The sequence below is a fragment of the Scyliorhinus torazame genome, chromosome X (assembly GCF_047496885.1).
Source record: "Scyliorhinus torazame isolate Kashiwa2021f chromosome X, sScyTor2.1, whole genome shotgun sequence".
NCBI lineage: Eukaryota > Metazoa > Chordata > Chondrichthyes > Carcharhiniformes > Scyliorhinidae > Scyliorhinus > Scyliorhinus torazame.
In genome coordinates, this window is record NC_092738.1 from 21863637 (window position 1) to 21883656 (window position 20020).

The 20020-nt window shown below is 46.4% G+C and overlaps 1 protein-coding gene across 1 annotated transcript; it reads left to right on the forward strand.

The window, feature by feature from the left end:
* The first annotated feature begins 14329 nt into the window (after positions 1 to 14329).
* LOC140405372 (RNA 5'-monophosphate methyltransferase-like) lies at positions 14330 to 19078 on the forward strand. The gene is made up of 2 exons (XM_072493693.1): positions 14330 to 14579; positions 18410 to 19078. The coding sequence occupies exons 1-2, from the start codon at positions 14370 to 14372 to the stop codon at positions 18989 to 18991; spliced, it is 792 nt and encodes a 263-aa protein (XP_072349794.1). The 5' UTR covers positions 14330 to 14369; the 3' UTR covers positions 18992 to 19078.
* Positions 19079 to 20020: the final 942 nt, after the last annotated feature.

A 20020-nucleotide genomic window follows, 5' to 3' on the forward strand; every position in this document is an offset into this window, starting at 1 on the left:
ACAACCAATCACCAGGCAGAACACTAGAGGGGGGTTTCCCACTATAAAACACACAAGGCATCAACACTGCCTCTTTCCACTGGTGACAACTGTAGTGACAGTCGGGGTGTATATATCAGTCAGCACCTTCTACACGTGGCTCAGAGCTAGTCTGGTCTAGTTAGTTATAGATTAGTAGAGTGTCAAACCCACAGCGAACTGTGTGCACTGCTTCACAATTTCAATAAAACGTATTGAACTAACATCAAAGTTTGGAGTCTACTTTCAAGTACAACTGCATCCAATTGCAGCCCGTGTTACCCCAGGGTGATTAACACAACAATAATGTTGCAATTGTATAAAACGCTGGTGAGGCCACAACTGGAGTATTGTGTGCAGTTCTGGTCACCACATTACAGGAAGGACGTTATTGCTCTGGAGAGAGTGAAGAGGAGGTTTACAAGAATGTTGCCATGGCTGGAAAAGTGTAGCGATGAGGAGAGATTGGATAGATTGGGGTTATTTTCCCTGGAACAAAGAAGGCTGAGGGGTGACTTAATTGAGGTGGACAAAATTATGAGGGGAAGAGATAGAGTGGGCAGGATAAAATTGTTTCCCTTCGAGAATTCTAGAACGAGGAGACATAGATTCAAGATAAGTATCAGAAGGTGTAGAGGAGACATGAGGAAGAATTTCTTTACACAGAGGGGAGTGGGAGTCTGGAATTCGATGCCCGAGTTGGTGGTGGAAGCAGAGACCCTGAACTCTTTTAGAAGATACCTGGATCTGCACCTTAACACAACATAGAATTTACAGTGCAGAAGGAGGCCATTCGGCCCATCGAGACTGCACCAGCTCTTGGAAAGAGCACCTTACCCAAGGTCAACTCCTCCACCCGATCCCCATAACCCAGTAACCCCAGCCAACACGAAGGGCAATTTATCATGGCCAATCCACCTAACCTGCACATCTTTGGACTGTGGGAGGAAACCGGAGCACCCGGAGGAAACCCACGCAGACGCGGGGAGGATGTGCAGACTCCGCACAGACAGTCGAACCTGGGACCCTGGAGCTGTGAAGCAATTGTGTGATCCACAATGCTACCGTGCTGCCCACACAATTAAGCGGTGCAAGCTACAGGGCGATGGATCGGGTGCAGGAAGGTGGGATTAGAAAGAGCACCTGAGTGTCCTCGGGCTAGCATGGACAAGATGGGCTGAATGGCCTCCTGTGCTGTAACTTTTCGATGATTATATGAAGACACAGGGCAACTGAATTTGGATGACCTCAAGTTTAAGGAGGGCAGAATGTGGGAGACCAGCCAGAAGTGTGTTGACATAGTCAAGGAAAGAGCATGTGGGATTAATTGGGTGGCACTTCCCAGCACAGACTTGATGGACTGAATGACCTCCCTCATTATGATATTGTGCACCTTCACCTATTGATCTAGGCCATCATGGCACCTACTGTTCAGCTCAGTGTGACACCATGTGCTGTTCTCCACCAGCCTTGTCCGACCTCCCTTCCTTCACAATCTGGAGTGAGATCTTTCAACTCTTGTCCAATGTAAAATCCTCGCCTGTGCCCTTTAGAATGTCAATGGGCTGAATTTCCTTCTGGCTTGGGTGCCATTAACCTGAGCAAGTGTCCAATATCCTGAAAGCTGAGGAGATGCTTACTCTCAATGAAACCACATCCCCTTTGCGTCTCTGAGCCATGCTCGAAGGCAGCAGAGAAATGAAACCTTTGACACACTTGCAAAACTAACGGTCGATAATCTACGTGTGCCTGAACTGCATTTTGTTGCATTGAAAGTTAAAATTTTAAAAAATAAAAAATTTTAGAGTACTGTTATGGGCGAGGCTTTTCAGAACCTCAAAATGTATCATGGTGGAGTTCAACCAACCTCTCCCTTTAATGAATTTGTTGCTTTTCCGAGCACATGGCTTTTTCCCTAGGTGTGGGATTACAATTAAAAATATATATATTTATTCAATTTTTTCAACAGATTTTCAACAACCCCCCCCCCCCCCCCCCAACAAAAAGAAAGAAACAAGAACACAACAATCAAAAATTATACAAAAATTATACATTGGATTTACCCCATATACAATAACCCCCCATATGAATTTAAAAACGCCAATAGGGAACCCCCCCCCACCCACCCAAACGCCCCCACAAAAGAACCCCCCCCCCCCCCCCCCCCCCCCCCCGGCCCTGGGCTGCTGCTGCTGCTGACCTCCTCCTAACGCTCCGCGAGATAGTCTAGGAACGGTTGCCACCGCCTGAGGAATCCCTGCACAGATCCTCGCAAGGCAAACTTTATCCTCTCCAGCTTGATGAACCCTGCCATGTCATTGATCCAAGCTTCCACACTAGGGGGCTTCGCATCTTTCCATAATAGCAAAATCCTCCGCCGGGCTACCAGGGACACAAAGGCCAGAATACCGGCCTCATTCACCTCCTGCACTCCCGGCTTGTCTGATACCCCAAATAATGCCAACCCCCAGCTCGGCTTGACCCGGGCTTTCACCACCTTGGACATAGTCCTCGCAAAACCCATCCAGAACCCATCCAGTGCTGGGCACGACCAGAACATATGGGCGTGATTTGCCGGGCTTCCCGAGCACCTCCCACACCTGTCCTCCACCCCAAAGAACCTACACAACCTCGCCCCTGTCATATGCACTCCGTGAGTAACTTTGAACTGTATTATGCTGAGCCTGGCACAAGAGGAGGAATTAACCCTACTCAGGGCATCAGCCCACAGACCCCCATCTATCTCCTCCCCCAGCTCCTCCTCCCACTTGCCCTTTAACTCCTCCACTGAGGCCTCCTCCTCTTCCTTCAGCTCCTGGTAAATCGCCAAAACTTTGCCTTCTCCAACACATACACCCAAAATCACCCTGTCCTGAATCCCCTGTGCCGGGAGCAGCGGGAATTCCCTCACCTGCCGCCTCACAAACGCCCTCACTTGCATGTACCTGAAAGCGTTTCCGGGGGGGGGGGGGTAGCCTAAACTTCTCCTCCAGCGCCCCTAGGCTCGCAAACGTCCCATCGATGAACAGGTCCCCCATTCTTCTAATCCCTGCCCGATGCCAGCTCCGAAACCCCCCCCATCCATCCTTCCCAGGACGAACCGATGATTCTCCCGAATCGGGGACCAAACCGAGGCTCCCACCTCGCCCCTGTGTCGTCTCCACTGCCCCCAGATCTTCAACGTCGCCACCAGGTGTGGGATTACAATTATGGACACGTGGGCTTTTAAACACAAAACACTGTTTATTCCATGAACTCAACTTAACATCTTAAATAAACATTGGATCTCTTAACACCCCTTACTTCAAAGATAACTCAGAAAATATTGCAACAGTAAATAATTCCTTAAAATGTTCCTTCAAACTTCCAAGAGACTTAACATCTTTAAACAGTATCACATCAGGTTAAAGGATATATATTTTTTCTGTAGAATGGCAGAGACTGTCGCAAACTGGCTTTCTACTTTTAAACTGCTCTCAGCAAAACTAGCCAGGCACTTTTTAGCTGCTCTCAGCAAAACCAAACTGCAAAATCAAACTAAACTGCAAAATGGCTGAACTGAGCCTGAGCTCCACCCACTCTATGACATCACTGTTTTCTTAAAGGTACATTGCTTAAACATCCAGCTCTTAAAGGCACTCTCGCATGACTGTACCCAATTCATTTTTTCCCAATTAAGGGGCAATTTAGCGTGGCCAATCCACCTACCCTGCACATCTTTGGGTTGTGGGGGCGAAACCCACGCAAACACGGGGAGAATGTGCAAACTCCACACGGACAGTGACCCAGAGCCGGGATCGAACCTGGGACCTCAGTACCGTGAGGCAGCAGTGCTAACCCACTGCGCCAGCGTGTTGCCTCGCATTGAAAGTTAAAACAATGATTCACCGACAAATGATTATGCTCAGCACTGTGTGGTCTGAAACATTCGCATGAATCAAACGATAAATACCATGTAAGAAGGAGAGAGCGAGAAAAGGAGAGGAGCTTCATGAGTCATAAAAGTGATTTAATAATGATCTGGAACATCACTGTATTAATTTATTTTGTAATATAATTCAGGAGGGTCAACAAATAGATTGACTTCCTTTGACGCTGGCATTATTTTCTCGGGCTGAGTGTATTCAAATATTTATTCGGGTGGGCACTGTGTTGAGACAGGAAAATGCTGTGCAAGTGTCACTTCAGCTGTTTTACATTGCAGCCAACACAGTTCAACAAAAGGGACATGGTCCCTTTAAGAGTTGTTCAGACTCAATGGCTCGAATTTAGTCTTAAAGGGGCACTGCTTGTACTTTCTGTCACTTGCTTGCAAACACACGACACAATGATGTGACTAATATTGAATGACCAGAGTCGCCGTCAGTTTGCGTCAGACGCAATGGAACTGGGCCATTGTACTCCTGTCCCTTCAGAATCTTATTCTGCTTGAATAACGGTAATGAAAGGTCAAGGTGAAGGACAAAGATTCACGGTGCAGAACACCGGTGAGGTTGAAAAAGAAGCTTGGGTAAATTTGAGAGTCTTTCGGCTGACACCAAATTTGGGTTTTGATGGCCTATTGATTGTAGGAGAGAGTTGGCTCACGGAAGTAAGGGAGTCCCACATTTTTGAGTTCCTGCCAATAAATGAGTTAAAGTTGCAGAATTTGAACAAAGAACAAAGAAACTTACAGCACAGGAACAGGCCCTTCGGCCCTCCAAGCCTGCGCTGACCATGCTGCCCGTCTAAACTACAATCTTCTACACTTCCTGGGTCCGTATCCCTCTATTCCCATCCTATTCATGTATTTGTCAAGATGCCCCTTAAACGTCACTATCGTCCCTGCTTCCACCACCTCCTCCGGCAGCGAGTTCCAGGCACCCACTACCCTCTGTGTAAAAAAACTTGCCTCGTACATCTACTCTAAACCTTGCCCCTCGCACCTTAAACCTATGCCCCCTAGTAATTGACCCCTCTACCCTGGGAAAAAGCCTCTGACTATCCACTCTGTCTATGCCCCTCATAGTTTTGTAGACCACTATCAGGTCGCCCCCTTAACCTCCTTCATTCCAGTGAAAACAAACCGGGTTTATTCAACCTCTCCTCATAGCTAATGCCCTCCATACCAGGCAACATTCTGGTAAATCTCTTCTGCACCCTCTCTAAAGCCTCCACATCCTTCTGGTAGTGTGGCAACCAGAATTGAACACTATATTCCAAGTGTGACCTAACTAAGGTTCTATACAGCTGCAACATGACTTGTCAATTTTTATACTCAATGCCCCGGCCAATGAAGGCAAGCATGCCGTATGCCTTCTTAACTACCTTCTCCACCTGTGTTGCCCCTTTTCAGTGACATGTGGACCTGTACATCAAGATCTCTCTGACTCAATACTCTTGAGGGTTCTACCATTCACTGTATATTCCCTACCTGCATTAGACCTTCCAAAATGCATTACCTCACATTTGTCTGGATTAAACTCCATCTGCCATCTCTCCGCCCAAGTCTCCAAACGATCTAAATCCTGCTGTATCCTCTGACAGTCCTCATCGCTATCCGCAATTCCACCAACCTTTGTGTCGTCCGCAAACTTACTAATCAGACCAGTTACATTTTCCTCCATATCATTTATATATACTACGAACAGCAAAGGTTCCAGCACTGATCCCTGCAGAACACCACTAGTCACAGCCCTCCAATCAGAAAAGCGCCCATCCATTGCTACTCTCAGCCTACTGTGACCTAGCCAGTATGCCCCATGATCTGAGCTAAAGTGGTTTGTAAACAATTCTTCTTCAAGACGTGTCTTCAGGATTATGTCTGAAGTGAGAGAATGAATCACGAAACCCCTGGCTTATGGGCTGTGTCCGTTATCAACCCACAGCATAGCCTGAGGAGTTAAAATATTTAGAGATCTTCCCTGATTAGCTTGAGAAGGTTCAGTTATGGCTGGGATTTGTTAGCATGGATAGGCGAAGCTAAACTGTCTTCAGCTGTAACCCCATTGAAGGTAGCCAGAAAGATTGAGAAAGTGGCTAATAAGGCAGGCAGAATTCTGGGCTTTATAAATAGAGACAAAAGTACAAAAGCAAGGAGGTTATGATGGACCTTTATGAAATATCGGTTCAGTCTCAACTGGAATATTGTGTTCACCTCTGGGCACCATACTTGGGAAGGATGTGAAGGCTTCAGAGAGGGGGCAGAAAGGATTCATGAGAATGGTTCCAGGGTTGAAGGACTTAAGTTACATCGATAGATTGGAGACGCTGGAGCTGTTCCTTGTGAAGAGAAACTTGAGAGGAGATTTGATAGAGGTTTTCAAAAACCATGAGTGGTCTGGACAGAAGAGATTGGGAGAAGTGGGAAGACACCAATTTCAGGTGGTCGGCAAAAGAATCAAAGATGACGTGAGGGTAAACAATATTTTAACAGAGCGATTAGGATGCAGAATGCGCTACCTGAGGGTGTGGTGGAGACAGGTTCAGTCAAGGCTTTCAAAAGAGAATTGGGTAACTATCTGAAGGGGAAACGGTTGCAGGGTTACTGGGAAGGGGCGGGGAGAGGTGGTGAACAGCGCTTGCTAGAAGCCAGCTCAGCCACAAAGTGCCAAAACACCTCATTGGTGCTGTAATGATTTTACAATTCTATGTGGTACATTTTTGTATCCTACTTTTTTTTTACGTCTGAAGGACATTTCCAGCTGACCTCTAATTGGTCAAAGTATTTTCTGAAATGTAATTGGCTTATTGGTCTTAAAGGCACACACAAAGTAATTTATAGCTTTGCCTTAGCAAGAGAGTATTACATTGTGTGGCAATGCAATCACCATGTCCTTTTAAAACAGAATAATCTCTGGTTTACTATGAGTAATGGCATGGGAGATCTGCCAGGTCAGAACAAGGGTCAGGAAAACAATTTTAACTTAACGTTCAGCCAGTTGACACAAGACAAATCAAGAGCGGCCCATAAACATAAATCTAAAAGGGTGGCACAATGGCATAATGGTTAGCACTGTTGCCTCACAGCTCTAGGGACCCGGGTCAAATTCCCGCCTCGGGTGACTGCCGTGTGGAGTTTGCATATTCTCCCCGTGTCTGCGTGGGATTCGCCCCCACAACCCAAAGATGTGCAGGATAGGTGGCTTGGCCACGCTAAGTTAATTGGAAAAAATCAATTGGGTACTCAAAATTTATTTTTAAAAACGTTTCAGGATCAGAAAAATCAATTAAGCTGATTTTTATTAATGCTTTGGATGGAACCAATGAGCCAATCATTTTTTCATATGGACAGCGTGGTGGCACAGTGGTTAGCACTGCTGCCTCATAGCGCCAGGGTTCCAGTTTCGATTCCCGGCTTGGGTCACTGTGCGGAGTTTGCACGTTCTCCCCGTGTCTGCGTGGGTTTCCTCCGGGTGCTCCGGTTTCCTCCCACAAGTCCCGAAAGAAGTGCTATTAGCTGAATTGGACATTCTGAATTCTCCCTCTGTGTACCTGAACAGGCGCCGGAATGTGGCGACGAGGGGATTTCCACAGTAACTTCATTGCTGTGTTTATGTAAGCCTACTTGTGACACAAATAAAGATTATTATTATGCTGCCGATCTAATTGGAATCTTTCTCTGGTAACCTACTCCACAACTTTAATTCCGATTGGTTGAGAGTATTTTCCCTGACATTTTCCCCGAAGCATCAGCTTTGAGTTTATTGGTAGCTCCTCCTGCCTCCTGGTCGGAAGATTGCGGGCTCAAGTTCCACTCTTGAGATTTAAGTGCACAAATCAAGGCTGGCAATTTCCTAAATTGCAACAGTGACTGCACTGCAAAAAGTACTTCATTGGCACCACTGAAATGCAAGCTCTTGTTTATAATTCTTCTTGATCCTTTAACTTGGGTTCAGAGTGATTATTTGATTTTTTTTTTTCTATCATGAATAGTCCCATCCAGAGCATTCTTTCAGATCCTAATAGAACCATGCTGTGTTCCGAGCATTTCTGTTTTATTATAGTATGTCTCGATCGCAAAGTTTGACTTCTCGCCCACTGTGTAGCTTCAAATCTTTACTCCTGAAGGTCACTTTTGTGGCTCAAAATACTATTCTTAAGGGGTGTACAGATTATATTTTTCTGCAGTAAAATGTTGTGATACCATCTGCTCATTTGCTTTTTTGCCTGTGGACTTTACGTTACTTTGCTTGAATGTTGTGACTTGTTTGTTGTTGACTTTGTACTTCCATATTGCTAATAAAGAACCAAACTAAACCCATCAGAACTGGCTCATTCCTTTTCTGTCATGATTGGTTCATTATTTTGGGATTGTAGGATGTGAAATAAACGAACAGTAACATCTCGAACTTTGTGCTAATCAGAGTGAGGTGTGCCTGGCAACAGTTTGGCTCAGTTGGTCACACTCTTCCTTCTGAGCCGGAAGGCTCTAGGTTTGAGTTCCCCTCCAGGGCCTGAGCATTCAAGCCAAGGCTGATGCTGGATTATGGAGGGAGTGTTGGATGGTTGGAGGTGCTGTCTTTTGGATAAGACATTAAAGGGACACCCCCATCTGCCCTCTCAGGTGGATGTCCATGGCACTGCTTCAAAGGTGAGCAGGAGCGTTCTCTCCGGTAGCCCAGCCAATACATATCCTTCAATCAACGTCACAAAAACAGATTCTCTGATCTTTATCACATTGATGTTTCTGGGAGATTGCTGTACGCAAAATGGCTGCCGCTTCCTCTACAGTGGCACACTTCAAAAGCACTTCCTTGGCCGTAAAGCATTTGCGATATCTGGTGGTCATGAAAAGCGCTATATAAATGCAGGGCTTTCCTTTTTAAAAATAAATTTAGAGTACCCAATTCATTTTTCCAATTAAGGGGCAATTTAGCGTGGCCAATCCACCTAGCCTGCACATCTTTGGGTTGTGGGGGTGAAAGCCACGCAGACACGGGGAGAATGTGCAAACTCCACACGGACAATGACCCAGAGCCGGAACCGAACCTGGGACCTCGGCGCCGTGAGGCAGCAGGGCTAACCCACCGTGCTGCCAGGGCTTTCCTTTTTGTTCTCTCTTCGGGTTCGTCAGTATGCCCCAGCATCAACCTCGGGAGAACATGGCTAGTTGCCACTCATTCAATGGCATTACCATCGCTGAAACCCCCACTATCAACATCCTGTGGGGTTACCATTGACCAGAAACTGAACTGGACCAGCCAGATAAATACTGTGGCGACAAGAGCAGGTCAGAGGCTGGGAGTCCTGCAGTAAGCAACTCACCTCCTGACTCCCCAAAGCCTGTCCACCATCTACAAGGCACAAGTCAGGAGTGTGATGGAATACTCTCCACTTGCCTGGATGACTGCAGCTCCAACAACACTCAAGAAACTCAACAGCATCCAGGAGAAAGCAGCCCCGCTTGATTCGCACCCCATCCACCACCTTAAACATTCACTCCTTCCACCAATGACACACAGTGGCAGCCGTGTGCACCATCTACAAGATGCACTGCAGGAACTCACCATGGCTCCTTAGACAGCACCTTCCAAACCCACGACCGCTACTATCTAGAAGGACAAGTGCAGCAGATACCTGGGAACCCCACCACCTGGAGGTTCCCCTCCGAGTCACTCACCATCCTGACTTGGAAATATATCGGCCGTTCCTTCACTGTCGCTGGGGCAAAATCCTGGAACTCCCTCCCGAACAGCATTGTGGGTGTACCTACACCACAGGGACTGCAGCGGTTCAACATGGTGGCTCACTCACCACAAGGGGCAATTAGGGATGGGCAATAACTGTGGCCTAGCCTGCGACGCCACATCCCGTGAATGAATATTTCAAAAATCGAGAACCAGTAATTTCAGATGACATTGTCCATCTGCAGCCATAAGATCAGAACACAGCTTGGCTCGGCTGGGACAGCTTCCGTTGGAGGACGTCACACTGACTCCAGCAGGGAGAATAATAGGGAGGGAAAACAAGGAGACAGATACTGACATTCACCAAAGACCTTTTTGACAGCATGAAATGGATTTTGTACTATTGCAGGAGATATTGCCCTAACCATGGCCCATTAATGTCCAAATGAGGGTTCCAGTCTGATTTAATTGTGAACTGACCCCGTGCTTAGGTGGAAAGGGTACTGGAACATTCACCCTGAACATCAACGACTGGACGGTGTGTAAATGTAATTTAGGAATCTGAGGTTATATCAAACATTAACACTTGGGTTCCATTTTGAGAGGATTACTAAGATTCACCACAATGCCTGAAGCTGTGCAACCTTCCGAGATCTCTGCACTCCTCCAATTCTGACCTCCATTTCTCAATTCTTTCATCACCTGACCATTAGTTATCGTGCCTTTAGCTGCCCAGGCTCTAAGTTCTGGAAAACCTTCTTAATTTCTGCTGCGACCAAGCTTTTGATCACCTGTCCCAACATCTCATTACGCAGCTCAGTGTCAAATTTGTTTGATAACGTTCCGGTGAAGCATCCTGGGACATTTTTATATGTTAAAGGGACTATGCGCTAAATGAATACAGGTTGCCGTTGAAGATTCAAATCAGTAGGATTCAATGGAATATCCATTGAAGGTTATATCAAGTGAAGATTCAATAAAATATTCATTTGAAGATACAATGAAAATCCAAGACTAAGTGTAAAGTTGCCATAGTCCCAGATGACAATTGGCTGCTTTCTCCTTTAAGGTGGAGAGAGCTGACTGGTGGTGGTGATTTTTTTTTTATTTTAAAGGGCCCAATTCTCTTTTTTCCCAATGAAGGGGAAATTTAGTGTGGCCAATCCACCGACCCTGCACATCTCTGGGTTGTCGGGGTGAAATAGGAAGAATGTGCAAACTCCACACGGGCAGTGACCCAGGGCCGGGATCGAACCCGGGTCCTCGGCGCCATGAGGCAGAAGTGCTAACCCCTGTGCCACCGTGCCGCCCTATGACTGGTGGTGATTTAACCTGAGGATCACCACACCTCAGGCGAGGGGCAAGGTTGAGAAGGCGGGGCCTTCATGAATAACCTCACGACTATAATGGAACTTGCTGCCTACGAGGGGGGTGGAACTAGAGATGATCAATGATTTCAAAAGGAAATTGGATGGGCAGAATGGCCTATTTCTGTGCCATAATGACAGTCTAATCATTGAAGATTTAACTCTATATATGTTGAAGGTTTGATACCATATTCAGTGTCATATTTGCTGAAGATTCAATATTCTGCACTTTGAAATATTTTCAAAGCTTTGTACAAGCGCAAAAAGAACTGCGAGTCAGAGAAATATTTGACAGTTGGCCTGACACAAATTTGTAGATGGTTTATTAAAGTGCTTGTAACATTTTTCAAATATACCTCTTTATGTTTTAAGGTATAGAAATTGTTTTTGCCGATTAAAATGTAGTACCCTATTATCAATATCGTAAAGTAAGAAGTCTTACAACACCAGGTTAAAGTCCAACAGGTTTGTTTCAAACACTAGCTTTCGGAGCGCTGCTCCTTCCTCAGGTGAATGAAGAGGTATGTTACAGAAACATATATATCAACAAATTCAAAGATGCAAGACAATGCTTAGAATGCGGGCATTAGCAGGTGATTAAATCTTTACAGATCCAGAGAGAGGGGTAACCCAGGTTAAAGAGGTGTGAATTGTCTCAAGCCAGGACAGTTGGTAGGATTTCGCAAGCCCAGGCCAGATGGTGGGGGGTGAATGTAATGCAACATGAATCCAAGGTCCCGGTTGAGGCCGCACTCATGTGTGCGGAACTTGGCTATACGTTTCTGCTCGGCGATTCTGCGTTGTTTGCTGCAAACAATGATTTGTTTGAGGTTGCGTGGTTGTTTGAAGGCAAGTAGTGGGGGTGTGGGGATGACCTTGGCAAGTTGTTCATCTACATCGATGATGTGTTGAAGGCTGCGAAGAAGATGTCGTAGTTTCTCCCCACACCCCCACTATCCTGCCTTCAGAACAGCGACCACGACACCACACAACCCTGCCATGGCAATCTCTGAAAGACGTGCCAGATCATCGACATGGATACCACTATTACACGTGAGAACACCACCCACCAGGTACGGGGTACATACTTGTGCGACTCGGCCAACGTTGTCTACCTCATACGCTGCAGGAAAGGATGTCCCGAAGCGTGGTACATTGGCGAGACCATACAGACGCTGTGACAATGAATGAACGGACATCGCGCGGGCAGCACGGTAGCATTGTGGATAGCACAATTGCTTCACAGCTCCAGGGTCCCAGGTTCGATTCCGGCTTGGGTCACTGTCTGTGCGGAGTCTGCACATCCTCCCTGTGTGTGCATGGGTTTCATCCGGGTGCTCCGGTTTCCTCCCACAGTCCAAAGATGTGCAGGTTAGGTGGATTGGCCATGATAAATTGCCCTTAGTGTCCAAAATTGCACTTAGTGTTGGGTGGGGTTACTGGGTTATGGGGATAGGGTGGAGGTGTTGACCTTGGGTAGGGTGCTCTTTCCAAGAGCCGGTGCAGACTCGATGGGCCGAATGGCCTCCTTCTGCACTGTAAATTCTATGATAATCACCAGGCAGGAATGTTCCCTTCCAGTCGGGGAACACTTCAGCAGTCAAGGGCATTCAGCCTCTGATCTCCGGGTAAGCGTTCTCCAAGGCGGCCTTCAGGACGCGCGACAACGCAGAATCGCCGAGCAGAAATTTATAGCCAAGTTCCGCACACATGAGTGCGGCCTCAACCGGGACCTGGGATTCATGTGGCATTACATTCACCCCCCACCATCTGGCCTGGGCTTGCGAAATCCTACCAACTATCCTGGCTTGAGACAATTCACACCTCTTTAACCTGGGATTACTCCTATCTCTGGGTCTGTAAAGACTTAATTACCTGCAAATGCTCGCATTCTAAGAATTGTCTTGCATCTTTGAATTTGTCGATATATATGTTTCTGGAACATACCTCTTCATTCACCTGAGGAAGGAGCAGCGCTCCGAAAGCTAGTGACATCGAAACAAACCTGTTGGACTTTAACCTGGTGTTGTAAGACTTCTCACTGTGCTCACCCCAGTCCAACGCCGGCATCTCCACATCATCAATATCGTAAATGATTTGAAACAAAATCAGCAAGTGGAAAAGGGTTTGAATCAAAGTCACCCACAAGTTAATGGCCATAGCTTGACTGATGGCTGAATTGATGTTCAATGCTGGATATTATGCAGATTCATTGTGCCAGATTTCTTGCTTCGTGCAGCCCTCACGGGGAAATACGTCAGTCAGGATTCCAACTAATTAAGAACAGGATTGGACTTGGTTGTGAAGCCTGTAAATGCGAAATAGCCAATCATCTGGCCAATGGGTGATTGAAGGGCAATGAGGTCCCAGACTGCTGCACCTCAGCAAGAGCGTCAAGTTGATAAGTGGCGGGAAAATTGAGATACAAATGCAGATCTAGGCGACTAGGGGCTTTTCACAGTACCTTCATTGAAGCCTACTTGTGACAATAAGCAATTATTATTATTAGATCGGACAAATAGACTGCATGTTTAACGTTTGCTCAACAAAATAAGTTCATCAATATTAATTAATTCTGTGGGAGGAAACATTTTACAGCAGGTGGCTGTTTAGCCATCGAGGCCTTCCATGCCTGGTGGCCGCAGGGGCCGGATTGCTTTATATATCCACTTAATCACGTTTTGATTTGATGTTTGCCATGTTTCTGGCGCTCTTTGGTATGTTTGGGCAGTGCCCTTACCAGGAGCGGTCCCTTTTAATTTGTTTGTTTGTTTCTTTTAGTATAATCAAATGATCAACCTTAAAAGACTGGCTGTTTAGCCGTTTTTAATTATGGAAAGACTCCCCCCACCCCCCAATGTCTGCGTGGGTCTCACCCACACAACCCAAAGATGTGCAGGGTAGGTAGATTGGCCACTCTTTTGAGGTCCACCAACAAAACAGAAGACAGGAAACAAACTGAGGGACAAAGAAAAAAAAGACCGCTCCTGTTATAACAAACATAACAAAGATCAACGGAAACTTAAAAAACATCAAATAAGAGTGCAATTAAAGGGGTCAATAAAGCACCCCAACCCCTGTGGTGCCCACTGGGCATAGAAGGCGCCTCGGATTGGCCATGTTAAATTGCCCCTTAATTGGAAAAATAAAAATGGGTACTTTAAATTTATTTCAAATTTTTAAGTTTCTAAAATACCAAAAGAGGAATTATATTCACTTAATTTGGGAGAAATCAGTTTGTTAAAACCTAAAATCAGATGCTTTCCCCATATATTTTTCCTCTGATCAGGACAGGCAAGCTTGTGTCGGAAGCCAGGCGGAACCTTTCGCCGTGGCCACGGTGGTCGGGAGAGCATAGTTCTGTGACCGACAGGCAATGGCGGCCCCCATGTGTGAGGTGAAGCCTGAACGCGGGAGGGCGGAAAATGAGCAGTGTGAGCCTGGAGCGGCGCCGTACGGCAACTTCGTTAACTATTATCGATTTAATCCTCCAGGGGAGCGGCTACGACTTATTCCGCCCGCCGATTTAGCGGCGGTGTTCCCGGGAGGAAGAACGGTGGCGCTGGACGTGGGCTGCAACTGTGGGGTAGGCGCCTAATCTCCTAGGCCTGAGCCTCCAGTTAGAGTCGGCTGTGGGCAGCTAGCAATGAATCTGAAAGGCGCAAAATCCACCACTTAAGTATCATGTGAAGTCAATGTTTTACCTCATAATTTGAATGCTTGAAAAAAAAATCATAGTTTTTGCCACGATTGCATATCGCCCAGATGTTGTAGGCGGTCAAAATGACTTTTTCTTTTTTTTAAATTAATTTAAAGTACCAAATTTTTTTTTTCCTATTAAGGGGCAATTTAGCCTGGCCAATCCACCCCCTGTGCCTGGTGGACACCACGGGTTGGGGTGCTTTATTGACCCCTTTAATTGCACTCTTCTTTGATGTTTTTAAGTTTCTGTTGATTTTGTTATGTTCAGGCAGTGCCCTAACAGGAGCGGCCCTTTTTTTCTTTGTCCCTCAGTTTGTTTCCTTTCTTCTGTTTTGTTGGTGGACCTCAAAAGAGTGGCCAATTCACCCAACCTGCACATCTTTGGGTTGTGGGGGTGAGACCCACGCAGTCATGGGGAGAATGTGCAAACTCCACACGGACAGTGACCCGGGGTCGGGAGCCAACCTGGGTCCTCAGTGCCAAGAGATAGCAGTGCTAACCACTGTGCCACCCGACAATTATATTTTCTGGATGTCTCACTGTTAGCCGTTATAATGCTGTCGTCAGGTTCATTTTAGTACAGCAAAAATGACATCATGACATCCCTTAATGTTCTGGCATAATTCATCGCAAATTGCTCCCTTTTCTCAACAGTCTTTTGACTTGTGCATCTTCCTAATTCAGTGTTTTTCAAACTTTCTATCCGGGGACCCATTTTTACCAAGCGACCAACCTTCGCGGCCCACCGTTTTCTCTTACCTTGTTTGCTGCTGACAAAATGGAGGAAATGGTTTTGGGTCCCTTTGGCCCTTGTACACGCTCCTCCAATGGAATTAGATGAAGGTGAAGCCTTCCTGTGTCGGAAAGTATGGAGTCTCCATCTGTCCAAAGTTAAGTTCCACAGCACAATTGTGGCACAGAACATGCGGAAAAACGGCTCTGTCAGCGAGACTGTCTTTCCCAATCTTAAATGCGACACGCAGATCCTGACCATTCTTGGAGTAAGAAATTTCTACTTCATCAGCATCAAAGTTCAGAAAGCAACCAATCAGATCATTCTCCCCAAACCTGTTGCGCGTGAATTTGTGCAATCAGGAGCGCCGTGACTCTCCTGACACCCGCCAGCGACCCACCCGCGGGTCGCACCCCACGACTTTGAAAATGCCTGTCCTAATTCATAGCCAGCCGTTAAAATATTAGTATATGTTTGCACTTAAGACGGTGAGATCCCCCCCCCTCCCCAAAAGAAATCGCTGTGATTTAACTGATATCTTGGCAGCAGTACTGAAGGGACAATTTAGCATTGCCAATCCACCTAACCTGCACATCTTTGGACTGAGAGAAAACTGGAGCACCCGGAGGAAACACACACAGATACGGGGAGAAAGTGCTAACTCCACACAGACAGACAACGAAGGCCGGAATTGAACCTGGTTCCCTGATGCTGTGAGGTAGCAGTGCTAACCACTGAGCCACCCCATGTAGAAAAGGAAAACATCGGATTTGTATCCAGTCAAGTACAAATCCCATGTCCAGGCAGTTTTGCAAATCAGTGGATGTGGTTGGGTTAGGGAAATCAGTAATCCTCCAGTGACAATTCTTGTCCAGCTTTAACCAGGCCTGGGTGCAGAGCTAAAGACAGAAAATACTGGACAAACTCCGCAGGTCTGGCAGCATCTATGGAGAGAGAAACCGTAAACGTTTTGAGTCCTACGGTCATATGGACTCAAAACTGTGTTTCTCTCGCCACAGGTGCTGACCTGCTGGATTTATCCAACGTTTTCTGTTTTCATTTCAAACTCCTAGTATCCGCAGTGTTTTTCCTTTATCTAGGTGCAGAGCTTTTGTAGTAGCTTATTAGTAGTAGTGTGCAACTGCTGGAGGTTTAGCAAGCCGTGCTATTTTCCAAACTGGTGTCCATTTGGCTGTGCATTTTTCCATGTTGTTAAACATGGGACATAGTACAGTACAGAAGGAGGCCATTTGGTCCAACAAGTTGGGCTCTTTGGAAGCACAATCCAATTAGTACCACTTTCTCTTACCCCATATCCCTACATTTTATTTTCTGCTCCAGTCCTCTCTTTTGGGGCTAATATTGAATCTATTCCCACCTTCCCACCACCCTATCAGGCAGTGTATTCCAAGCCCGAACAGTAGTTTAACTTTTATTTTCCACCATCACTGTCTGAATCAGGCGCTGGTATGTTGGGATACAGACCAATGCAGAGTAAAGCTCCCTCTGCTCTGTCCCAAGAATGTGTGCCATTGTTCCAACTGAAGAAAAGTACCCCTGACTCACTCCCCTCCCCCTAATTTTATCCTACTCCCCATTAAACCTCTTCATACTGGTTGTTCATACTGGCAGCCAGTATGAAGAGGTTTAATGGGGAGTAGAATAAAATTAGGGGGAGGGGAGTGAGTCAGGGGTACTTTTCTTCAGTTGGAACAATGGCACACATTCTTGGGACAGAGCAGAGGGAGCTTTACTCTGCATTGGTCTGTATCCCAACATACCAGCGCCTGATTCAGACCGTGATGGTGGAAAATAAAAGTTAAACTATGAACTACATACAGGGAGTGCAAATGTGAAGTCTGATGGTGAACAACTGGTTTAAACATTTGCCATCAGACCTGGCTGGACTACATTGGATCATGCTGTCACTCCTTCCTCCAGCCCACTGAATCAAACCCCTCCCTTAGCCCTGAACTTGCATTCTCCTGTCTCCCCACATGCCCTCTCCAAGCTCATCTTTCCCATGAGACGCACCTCCTGCTCCTAAAAAAACTGCTGATCACCAATGTTCCCTCTCATTTCTGAGTGTGCTGTTATAACTTAAGGTCTGATCTGTGAGCAGCCTGGGAGGGAACACGTGGATTGGTGCACAGCTTGGAAGGAACCTTGCTGACCCCCCCCCCCATGTCCGTTGCTATTGCCAGCAATTCCCTCCCCCCCCCCCCCCCCCCCCCCCCCGTGTTCGTTGCTATTGCCAGCAATTCCCTCTCCTCAGTTACTCACACCTTCCTCTTCAAATCTGCTGTCATTAACGCATCCCTCGATAAATCCACCATTAATCCCTCTGTGCTTGCAATGCACCACCCCATCTCCAACATCTTTCCCCTGCAAAGTCCTTGAACATGCTGTTACCACCCAAATACATGCTCCTCTTTCTTGCAACTTCACGTCTCACCTTAAATCAAGTTTCTGCCCTTGCTGTAGCCATGAAACGGCCCTGATCAAAGTCACAAATGACATCCTTTGAGACTGTGACCTTGATGCACTCACTGTCTGCTGATATCTCTGCACCCTTTGACATGGTTAACCATAACGTCATCTCCAATACTTCTCTTTTCTCTATCTTGGGGTAGACCTGCCTTTGCCTGGTTCTGTTCTGATCTATCGGGTTGCAGCCAGAGAATCACTGCAGTGGCTTCTCTTTCCTTTCCTGCACTCTGACCTCGTGCCCCTGAGGATCTATCCTCGGAGCTCCTCCCATTTCCCATTTTCGTGCTGCCTCTTGGCCACATCTGAAAACACCATGTTGGGCACACACCCACCCACCCACAACATATGTTAAATGTGCCTGTTTATAATATGATGCACCAAGCAAACCGGAATTTACTTTGCTTGTAATCCATAAACAGTCTTTAGATTTTTGATTTTCATGGATGTTTGTCTTTGTGCTTTGCAAGTTAAAATGTCAATGTCTTCCGCAGGATTTCAGCATTGCCATGTATAAGCACCTGTGTGATCTGAAAGAAAACCTGAAGTGGGTTACTCCGGGTGAAATGGACCTGAAGCTCCTTGGTTGTGACATCGATGCTGACCTGATTCAAAGAGCAACTGAATCCAACTCCTTTCCTGAATCCATTTCGTATGTTACTTTGGATGTCATGGACCTTGCTTCCCGAGCGGCCGTGTTGAAGCCTTACTTGGATAAATTCGACCGCACTGCTTTTGACATTTGCTTTTGTATGTCTGTGACAATGTGGATCCATCTCAACCACGGCGACCAGGGGCTACTGGATTTCCTGTTGTGTGTATCGGGACTTTGCAAGGCGTTGCTGATTGAACCACAGCCCTGGAAGTGCTATCGCTCTGCAGCCCGCAGACTGCGCAAGCTGGGCCAGAGCAAATTTGACCATTTCAAAAGCCTCTCTATTAAAGGGGATGTGGCCCAGAAGATTCAGCAGTTCCTGATAACTGATTGCAAGATGGAACTGGTTCGGTGTTTTGGAAGCACCGGTTGGGACAGGAGTTTACTGCTTTTTAAAAAAAGTTCTTTGAGCCAAGACTGAATAAGCCAAACATTTCAAGCAGCTACCATTTGTTCACAAGGCACTTTATTCTGTGTTTCAAATTAAAACATTTTTTAAAAAACTACACTGAAACGATCTGTTTTTAATCGTCTTGGCTGACTTGAGACAGATTATTTTCCTTTGAACAGACATTAAGCTAACTGGTCGATAATTATCCAGGTTAGCTTTCTTGAGAATGATAATCATCTTTATTAGTGTCACAAGTAGGCTTACGTTAACACTGCAATGAAGTTACTGTGAGAATCCCCTCGTCGCCACATTCCGGCGCCAGAGGGAGAATTCAGATTGTCCAATTCACTTTCGGGACTTGTGGGAGGAAACCGGAGCACCCGGAGGAAACCCACGCTGACACGGGGAGAACGTGCAGACTCCGCACAGACAGTGACCCAAGCTGGGAATCGAACCTGGGGCCCCTGGCGCTGTGAAGCAACAGTGCTAACCACTGTGCGATCCAATATGGGTGTTCCATTGGCCACTCTAGCCCTCTAGCACGCAACCACTCGCATGTACTATGAAATCCATGGATTAGGCTGTTCCTTTTCTGTCCCTACCCCATTCACCCCAGCTCCTGTAGGATATATCCCATTAGTAGTCCAGGCACCTTGTCCTTCAGCCAAACTAATGTCTGTATGTTCTTTTTTTTAAACATAAATTTTTAGATAACCCAATTCATTTTTTCCAATTAAGGGGCAATTTATCGTGGCCAATCCACCTACCCTGCACATCTTTGGGTTGTGGGGGCGAAACCCACTCAGACACGGGAAGAATGTGTAAACTCCACACGGACAGTGACCCAGAGCCGGGATCGAACCTGGGACCTCGGCGCCGTGAGGCAGCAGTGCTAACCACTGCACAGCCGTGCTGCCCTGTCTACGTTCTTGATCATTTTTTAACCAGTTTGAGATTTGCCTCCTTCCCATTTGTAAATATTTAGTATTCTTGTAGAGTTTTCAGCTCAACCTTTTTTTCAAGAAATATATATTTATCCACATTTTTCAACAAATTTTC